This window comes from Sycon ciliatum, chromosome 10 (assembly GCF_964019385.1).
Source record: "Sycon ciliatum chromosome 10, ocSycCili1.1, whole genome shotgun sequence".
Classification (NCBI taxonomy): Eukaryota; Metazoa; Porifera; class Calcarea; order Leucosolenida; family Sycettidae; genus Sycon; species Sycon ciliatum.
In genome coordinates, this window is record NC_088652.1 from 21,074,422 (window position 1) to 21,084,714 (window position 10,293).

The following is a 10,293-nucleotide window of genomic DNA, read 5'->3' on the forward strand; positions in this document are numbered from 1 at the left end:
CCGGGCTTCTTTTGCCTCTTCATCAGCATCCTATCCAGTCCAGTCTTGCTGTCAAAATGATGTACAGTACCGTCGAGCGCCGAAGAACGGAGCACCGAAGAACGACCAGGCTACAATTTCACCAAGCACAGCATACCAATGTATACACGGTTACATAACTGTGCATACACTGTCATACATGAAAATAAGAATGGTCTAGGCTAGGAGGTTGACCCCCAGTTCTTCGGCGACCGACCATACTGAGGAAGCCAATCGCAACATGCCATCATCTTCATCATTCCTAAATACAGTATTAGGTGCAAGAACTTCAGTTCTGTACCAAAGCTGGTTTCGAACCACAAGGAAAGTGTTGTCTTCCCGTATCTTACTCAAGCAATCATGCACCCACCCACACGGATACACCCACACACGCACATGCACACACACACACACACACACACACACACGCACATGCACACACACACGCACACATGCGCACATGTGCACACACACACACACACACCTCAGAGCTCAGACATGCCCATCGCGGAAGCAATGATAGCGAACAGCTATGTTAGACATAGCAACTTGTGCTGGGATTACACCATTCAACAGCTTGCAAGGCTGATGAATTGACCGTCACTATTTTTAGCCTGGTATCCACCAGACAGCTGTTTGAAGTGACTTTTTCTGGCCAGTGAATCCCTATTTTTCATTTTTCCATTTTTTCTACACACACACCACACCACATGCTCCGGCATACACTGGCTGTTGGTAACCACCCAGGAGAATGAAAGAAAAGTCAGGAAGAGTCCGAGAGAGAGAAGAAAGACGCACACACACACACACACACACACACACACACACACACACACACACACACACACACACACACACACACACACACACACACACACAGACATACACACACACGCACAACAACAACGTACTGGTCTTGGTGCTTCAGCTCCTGAGTCTCCTGCTCCAGCACAGCCTGCATCTCTTGAAAGATCTTCCGTGCGCGCATGTCCTCTTCCACACGCTGTGCCTACACCAGACAGCACGCACAGCACGCACAGCACACACAGCACGCACAGCAAAAGGCAAGAATTAGATTAGAGACACAAACAGACCATCGGACAGACTCATCCGGATAAACATAATACGCATGCTAACTGTCAGACAGACCCATTGCAGACAAAGAGACACATGCCTGTCGTCAGACCCCCCCACCCCCCCCCCCCCCCCCACACACACACACAGACACACATGCCCATCATCAGACCCCCCCCCCCCCCACACACACACACCGATACAGACAGACAGACAGACAGACAGATGCAGAAAGTGACCCAGTCGCCCAATCTTACATATATTCCTAGCTCCTGGTCTCGCAGCTCTTCCAGCTCATCATCCAGCATGGCTTTCATGTCAGCCATCTTGCGGTGAAACGCAGCCAGCTGAGGGACAAAATGCAATGGAAAGAAAGAACGCAGAATATACACCACCTTTCATCTCATAACTGAACATACTGTAAGAGTTGAAAGTTTAAAGATTTGCAATTTTTTCTCCGTTTTGCGGGCAAACAATTTACTAGTACCGTAAAGTACCACCAGAGCGCCCCACCATCTCGTCATTTCCTGCTCGTATTGTGGAGGTGGTGTCCTGTCTGTAGGTCATACGACACGAACTTTGTACACATATTGCATATTCTACAGACAATCCGTACCTTCAAGCAGACACGAGCTCCACACAAAAACCTGCTTTGTGTGTACACTAAGGTTCTCACAGCGTACACACTTTGTTGCACTCTGCCACACGGTTTTCATTTCCCTTGGCTGCAAACTCAAGGTGGGGCGATCTCTCGGCACTTTACGTTTTTTTGGCAGGTGCAATCAACTCCAGTGCAAGTGTGACTATGAATAACACTGTACAGTGAAACCTGGGTAACCCGGCGACCGCTCAGGGGACTTTCCAAACGTGACCTCCGTGTACAGGTGGTCGCCATATATTATATGCTGGCCAGGCAGGGGCCGATTCAGAATTGAGTGAAAAATGACCGAGTTACTTGTATGATAGTTTGAAGAAGCCTTGCTCCTGCTACATTGCACTGCATTCCTAGGACGTATACCAGTATCTTACGGACTTGCAAAGTACGGTTGAAATTTCGAGCGAGGTGAGCGTGGCAAATTCCTTGCAGCAAAGCCGCATAAAGCAGCTGGTTGCTGCCAACGTAGGTGCATGCGGTTTCTGCCACCGACTCGCCTTGATATATGACAACCTCATGGCCACCAGCCAAAGCATGCAAAAGCCCAGCATACCTCCCACGTTGGAAAACAACTTTTCTGCAACTACACTCCTATCTCTCTTATCCGGACCTCGAAGTTATGGGCACCTCGGTTTATTGGGCACCCTGTGTGTAAGTTGAACTTACCGCGTGTTAGCAGCAGTCGTGAGTTGCCTCGGGAACGGACATGACGATTTACTTTGTTTTTGTGGGTAAGTTTTAGTGGAAACATCACTACTCTTTTGCAAATATTGTGGAAATAGTGATGTCATACGCCAGATCTCTGGTCCTTTCCCAATGACGTGTATGCGGTCACGGACCTCCTGGACAAGCGAGGTATGAGTATACCGCAAAGATCTAGTTTTGCCATGTTGCTTGCACCCGATGCACACAAATGTGCTTACCTCGTCCTCCGTTCGAAACATTCCCGTTTCACCATCCACCGCCGCGTCACCGGTCGTTGGCATTTCCAACCCGTGCTCGGCAGGCGACGCTGACTCCAACAGAGACAGGCGCACGCTACCCGTGAACATTGTCCTGGTGCGCAGCAGACTCCACTCGATCGGTTTCCGGCGTACGTGAGCGTGTCCACAGTGCCGTGTTATCCTGCAAGGACAGAACACAGGGACGGCAGAAAGAAAACAGAAAAATTTCAGACATACTCTCCTACCTCCATTATACGGACACTTGGGGCCCGGTCACACATGCACTGGGGTTCGGTTCGGTGTCGAGGTTCGGCGGCAGCGAGCCTGGTGTCGCTCCAGCGAAATCACGTGTGTATGGTCACACAACAAACAGGGCACAACTCCTACTTTGGCGGAAAATGAGAGTAAAGTGGACTGTGGTGCATACGGTACGGAGAATAGACGAGGTCAATGACTATCTTGCACGCATTTTTGTTGCATGGACATCATACGCATACAAATTTCTCGTAGCAAGTCCATATACAGCAGACCGTGGTGTTTTCCGCTGAAGCGACAGTCTCGCTTCGAAAATTTTGGAGAAAGTGGATCGGAGTTTCCGCTGAAGCGGAAGTTCCGCTTTTCGCCGTTGCCATGGTATTTTCGCTCCTGCGACGTCGCTTCAGCGGATCCGCTACTTTCGAGTGCATGTGTGACCGGGCCCTAACAATGTAGTGCCAGCTGTGATGTACAGTAAACCCCAGATCCGAATGCCCCTGATCCGGGCACGTCTGTCTACCGGGCACCTTTCTGACCAATTCACAGTCACAAAAAAATGGCTTTTAAAACGAAGAACGGCCCCAAAACCTATTGATTGGCATACAGTCAGACCTAGCTTATCCGGTCCTCTTTTATCCGGATCCCTCGCCATCCGGACGAAAATTGTTGGTTACCGATTTACAGCATATGTCATGCATACGATATACAGTATGTGTGTTCGATTACTGTAATTTCCCAAATTTTCGGTGTACTTTTATTTTCGGTACTTTCGGTGCGTCTGTTTCATACCTAAATTTTCAATACACCGAACAAACACTAACACACATAATCCAATAGGGAACTGCTTCTCTGTACCGAAAATTTCTGTTCACCAAACCTGGCCTGTTGCCCTCATACCGAAAATATTGAGCACCGAAAATTTCTGAAATTAGAGTATCCGGTTCCCTAGCCTATCCGGATATTTTTGTGGAAAACGGATGTGTGCGGTTAAGCGAGGTCTGACTGTATTATTTTTCACTTGTATGCAGTAAGTGCATGTAAGTTCTGAGTAACGGGCAATCCCTAGTTACGGGCAGCGCTCGGTCCCAACCTGCCCGGATCTGGGGAGTTCTACCTCGGTCCCAACCTGCCCGGATCTGGGGAGTTCTACCTCGGTCCCAACCTGCCCGGATCTGGGGAGCTCTACCTCGGTCCCAACCTGCCCGGATCTGGGGAGCTCTACCTCGGTCCCAACCTGCCCGGATCTGGGGAGTTCTACCTCAGTCCCTGCCTGCCCGGATCTGGGGAGTTCTACCTCGGTCCCAACCTGCCCGGATCTGGGGAGTTCTACCTCAGTCCCAACCTGCCCGGATCTGGGGAGTTCTACCTCAGTCCCAACCTGCCCGGATCTGGGGAGTTCTACCTCAGTCCCAACCTGCCCGGATCTGGGGAGTTCTACCTCAGTCCCTACCTGCCCGGATCTGGGGAGTTCTACCTCAGTCCCAACCTGCCCGGATCTGGGGAGTTCTACCTCAGTCCCAACCTGCCCGGATCTGGGGAGTTCTACCTCAGTCCCAACCTGCCCGGATCTGGGGAGTTCTACCTCGGTCCCAACCTGCCCAGATCTGGGGAGTTCTACCTCGGTCCCAACCTGCCCGGATCTGGGGAGTTCTACTGTACATGTACGTTTACATTTGCCTCTCATAATTCAAATCTCCCTTACATCCACAGAGTAATGCTCAAATCTTGTCTCCATCTCAATGCGCACTCTTATTGCCACCACGTGAAGCAAGCCTATCTCCAGCAGCAGCCCAGACACTCGAAAAGGCAATCGATAATCCACAAAACTACATGTCAACAACATACTACAAAAAACATCATAAAATTTATACGAAATGTAACTACCGTAAAGTACCGTTGATCCGCTCCCTCTCTAATTCCCGCCCCCTCTCTAATTCCCGCCCCCTCTCTAATTCCCGCCCCTGTCGATTTTCTACCTGTGAAGCGACTTCGGCGTATACAACGAAAATACGGTGTTGAACCGACGCATGCACTGCTGTACACAAAATTTGCCAATCCAGGATGAAAATGTGCACAATCCAGCACATCGAGTCTGAACTTCTACGTTGTTGTACATCGTACTGCACTTGACAGCCTTGATCTAATTCCCGCCCCCTGCCGAAAACCCAGCTGGGAAGCGACATGGCGTGGGGGCGGATCAACGGTACTTTACGGTATTTGTGGGTTCGGATAATTGCGGTATTCAGATAACCGGGGTAGGAATAGGCGAGCACTGCTTTCCCCATCCTTTCCCTGCCAGTTCCCCTTTCTTCTCCTGCACCCCAACATTTGTAGGTGCGCAAGGCTGTCAAAACCCGTCCAAAAGTCCAAGTTTGAATACGAAACTCATGACGGAGAAAAGAGTTTAAAAAAGCTCAGTGGCTGGATGCTAAAAGGTCCAAGCTGATAGTGATTGCGATATCCAAGGTGTTGCGTGTGCTGCACACATGCTGCAGACGTGCTTGCGCCATGCGCTGGACGGCAGCAAGCCAGAGCAGAAGGTTCTAGCTGAGGGTCGACGTCTTGTGGGGCATTTCCACCACAGCTCCCACGCAACTGCTCAGCTCCACGCTCAGCAAGTGAGCCATGCTAAGGAGAACGAGCTAGCCCTCCAGCTGCCACTCTGCCTGATGCAGGACGTCACAACCAGGTGGAACAGCATGTACTATACGTTGCGACGCCTGCTGGAGCTAAGGCCTCACGTGACCTCTGTTCTGGTGGACACTGCCAAGACGCCCAAGGCTGACCATAGGGCATTGCTCTTGAAAGAGAAGCGTTGGGCTACTGCTGAACAGCTCATGGAGGTCTTGGCTCCTTTGGAGAAAGCGACACGCCTTCTGAGTGGTCAGAAATATCTGACCATCTCATTTTTTATTTATTTTTTATTTATTTCTTTACAAAAAAATCTCATGTGTGATGCCGGTCGGCATGTCTCTGCACTCCATCGTGCTGGCAGATGCAGGCAAGGCGGGAGGCAATGGCGAAGCTGCGATTGCTCAGCTGTGTCGCAAGCTGACTTCTGAGCTTGAGAAACAAGTTTCACCTGGACCCGGTAGACTTGTCCAGGATGCACGTACGTGTCGGCAGCAGCGCTAGACCCACGCTCGCGCTCCTTGGCATTCCTGGATGATGCGGGTCGGAAAGCGGTAAAGCTGGAGCTGCTGCAACGCTGCATAGCCGACGGCCAGGAGACAACAACAGCAGCCGAACCGGCAGCAAAGCGTACTCCTCAAGACTTGGATTTGTTCTTTGGAGCTGACACAGTGGAGGAGATGTCGTACAGTGCTGCAGTGGAGAGGGGGCTGGAGGTGTATTTCAGCGAAACAACCGCACCTCCAGCTACTAATCCACTGAAGTGGTGGTGCGTCAATGAGGACCGGCTGCCACATCTTGCCAGGGTCGCCAAAGCTATTTTGTGTGTGCCGGCAAACTTCCGTTCCTTCCGAGAGGGTGTTCTCGGCTGCGAGCCACATCGTCAGCAAGCGTCGTGCTGGTCTCTCGGAAAAGAGCGTAGACGCCCTGATCTTTCTCTAGCAGACAAGTCGCTGAAGGTGCACACCAGCAATGCTGTCCCGCCTGAGTTTCGTACGCCCGTGACCAAGGAAGCTCCTGTTGCTCTGGATGTTGTGCTGGACGATGACCTTCCTTTGCAGCTGCCGTCTATGCAACTTGTCACCAAGTGATTATCTCTCTCTCTATATATCTATTTTTTTCTGTGTGTGTGTGTGTGTGTGTGTGTGTGTGTGTGTGTGTGTGTTTGTGTGTGTGTGTGCGTGCGTACGTGTGTCTGTGCGTCTCTCTGTCTATCTGTCCTGTGTAGTATTCTTGGCATTCATTTTCCTTGATTGATTTTCCAGACTTTGTTGCCATTGAAAGTTGTTCAAGCAGTCAGTAAGTTTGAAGCTCCCGGAATATTACATTTTTCTTTCATTTTGAAATTATATCAAAAGTACATAACCCCCAGAGTGTGCAACTCGACTATGGGTGCTGTCCCGACAGAATATCAAGTTGACGTCATTTTGATGATGCAATGCGCACTGTACACGAATTATCAGACGAATCCGGAACCTGTGGTTGACCGAAGCCGATCTGATCCTGTACAAATTATTGCAAAGAAAAACGTGTGATGCGTTGACACCCGTACACATGTTGTAAATCACTGGTGCAAGGAGCATTGTGTCATAAATAATGACGTCAACTTGAAATTCTGTCGGGACAGCAGGGTATGTGGGAGTTGCACACTCTGGGGGGTATGTACTCTTGATAATATTGAGTCACGGTTGTTTTATAATTCCTCATTTTATGATCGCTGGCAATTTCGTGTGCTGCATGTCCATTGGAATAATAGAATATTCGTTCGTTTATTTGTTACAGTTCAGAATATTCGAATAGTACACTCTAGTATTCGTTTCACCACTAATGATATCTTACCGTTTCCACACTGGGTCACGCGCCCCCGCAACAAGCTCCTCTAGCGACTCAGAGAGCACACTATGGCTGGAGCAAGCCGAAGACGGGCGGTACGAAGCAGCAGAGCAGCACTCCTCGGACTGAGCTGGGCGACAGGCCAATGTCGACAGCTGGCTCCCATCATCTCCGCCATCGTTACTTCTACTGCTGATGTCATGCTGGTGTGTGGCCACGGCTGTGCTACCATCGAGGAGGAGTTGTGATAGTGATACCGGTGTGCAGGTAGGCAGCAGTGGAGAGAGACGGCGCTGTTCTGACGGGCTAGGCACAGCCGCGGTGGCGCCACTCTCCCCCGACTCCACGTCGGTCTCCAGGCAACGTGGAGCAGCAGAGCCTTGCAGCCATGCCTTCAGCGCCTCGCATGCCTCGACGGCGTTCGTCACAGCAGGGCACGTCGGCGGCCCACAACCCGCAGTCTACCAGCACAAACAGTACACACACACACACACACACACACACACACACACACACACACAGAAGAGATAACACATATGAGATGGATTAACGTGCACAATGCTATTATCGTGCCCTCACTGCGCGGGGACGGATGGACCATGTCCTTTGCTGTGTTATCTCACCAGGGTGAATGCACACATTGTCCACTCTGGTAGAGTTTTCCCATGTGTTGTCTATTGTTGATGGGTGATGATGCGAGCAGAGGTGCGAGATGTGGCCAAGACTTGACAAAGCATCAGGGATCTTATCTAGCTCTTTGCCAGCAGCTGCCTCATAGGAGGCACCAATTGGCCTTCCGGCAGAGAAACTCGCATTCAAGGTGCCAGGGTCAAGGCGTGCGCACATGTGTGTGTGTGGGGGGGGGGGGGGGTGCGAGTGTGTGAAAAAAAGAAGAGAGAGAGAGAGAGAAAGAGAGAGAGAATTAGAGTGTGTGGGTGTCTGATTGCTATAAGAGAAAATCTGTGGGTGCACATCCAGTGCTTTGGCAGATTTGCGTGCTTCTCTTGCGACGGGCGTACACATGGTACATGGTACATGGTGTGTGTGTGTGCACGCGCGGACAGAGAGACAAGGTATTTACTGCTTTTTCTCCCGGTGCTTTTACCATCATTAAACATTTCTTTACTTCGTGGATTGAGCACATTATGAAGTTTCAAATGTTTAATTGTGGGAGCGTGGCCCTGATGTGGTGCAGACCGTGTGAAATACCTGCTTGCTAGAGCACTACCTCTCTACGACAGTACTTGGACTTGTACAACCCAAGACTCTATGCGTGCATCTACTTACACTTGTACTTACTTGATTTTGGAGAACGCAGCCCTGCAATAATTCATGCACCTCTTCGTCTTGATCTTGTTCCATTACAAGTACCAGGCTGAAAGGCAGCAGCTAGCCAAATTTAGCTGGATGCTCACATGCACGGGATCTAGGAGCTTGAAGACTATCCAAAAATAGAAAAGATAAAAGTATTGAATGAATGGAAGTAGGCGTACGTTTTTGGTGAGGTGATACGCTTCTCTGCAAAGAGCTCTCCCAAGGGTTTCTTGCTGAAGCTAGCTGTTCAGTACTAGTCAATGAAGAAGCCAAATATACTTATTACTGGTATCAGTACTAAGTTGTAACTGTTGGCATGCTCGTTGAAATCACCAATTACACCAGCAATTTTCAGTTCATAAGTCCATACAAATACATGATGTACGAGGAACATGTAAGCTACGTCACTGCACTGCATGCATCATCAGTCAAAACTGTTGCTAGGTTACACCAGACACGGCTGTCAAGAAGCGGCAACTTAGAAAGATGGCGTCGGTTCGAGATGGCATGGTAACCGCGCACGTGCCGTGGTCCGTGCCTTGCTCATGTATGCACGCAAATGCAAGTCACAAACTCACAAAGATCGTCTTTGCATTTGGAGAAAATATCTTCGACTCTCTTTGGAGGTTGGCGAGGTTTGCCTAATCTTTACTTGATTGCGATGCCGGTATGTCCTCTCAATAATTAGAAGAAAGAGAGCTGATGATCGCTTCATTGCTGAGCAGAAGTAACAATCAACTCTCCTCATGTCCTCAGTGCCAAAGGCAGACGACTGCAATTCCACAACGCTCATTTCACGATGATGGAAACAATAATCGTGTACTAGTACACACTTGGACCATTTGGTCATCCCTATTCTAGCCGCTAGTCCGTCCAGCAAGCAGATATTGACTATTACGATAAGGACAACTGCGTGAACGAGGGCTCGCCCAGCAAATACAATTCAAGTCGTGACTCCAGTCAAGAATTAGGGTCTTTACTCGAGAACTTCACAAATACAGGCCAAGGCACCCCACAAAACTGATAGATGGCATGAACGAAAGACAAATAGGCTAAAGTGTCCCAAGTGATTGAAAACAGCAGATCTACCAAATAAGACAGCTACATGTGCCTAAACAACAATTCCCATACAGTAGAGAGTAGTATCAGGCAGAATGAAAGCCTTGGAAGTGCACAAATACAGCCACGACCGCCACAAAAATTGGACGACCGCCACAAAAAAATTCTCATTGCTCTACCTCCTTGAAGGGTGAAAGTTACCAGTTATCCTATAGCGATGTCAGTTTATGCCTGTTGGAACCCCCCACAGCCCGCACGAAATACCTTTCAAATAATTCCAGGATGCAATTGCAGCTCCAGACAGGAGGAAGAAGAACACAGTGAAAAATAACGGCAACGATGCCCAAACTCTCGGGAAACGGCTGAAGTCTTCCTGAAGATGTTAACATTGAATAGCCATCGATTACCAGCGTGGTTTGGTGACTTTAGAACTGTTTTGAGACTTAGAACGAAGCGATATCTCAAATTTGATGGAATTGTTACCTGTCAAATGCGTGGGCGAGCAGGCCA

The 10,293-nt window shown here is 49.5% G+C and overlaps 1 protein-coding gene across 1 annotated transcript in view; it reads right to left on the bottom strand.

The window, feature by feature from the left end:
- The window catches only part of LOC135826121 (uncharacterized), a 14,526-nt gene extending 5,453 nt beyond the window's left edge, over positions 1-9,073 (bottom strand). Inside the window, exons 1-5 of the mRNA XM_065338760.1 lie at positions 8,710-9,073; positions 7,417-7,871; positions 2,671-2,872; positions 1,350-1,439; positions 930-1,027 (exon numbers count right to left, since the gene is read on the bottom strand). Of these exons, the coding sequence (XP_065194832.1) occupies positions 930-1,027; positions 1,350-1,439; positions 2,671-2,872; positions 7,417-7,871; positions 8,710-8,772 (908 nt within the window). The 5' untranslated portion in view covers positions 8,773-9,073. The remainder of the gene's footprint in view (positions 1-929; positions 1,028-1,349; positions 1,440-2,670; positions 2,873-7,416; positions 7,872-8,709) is intronic.
- Positions 9,074-10,293: the final 1,220 nt, after the last annotated feature.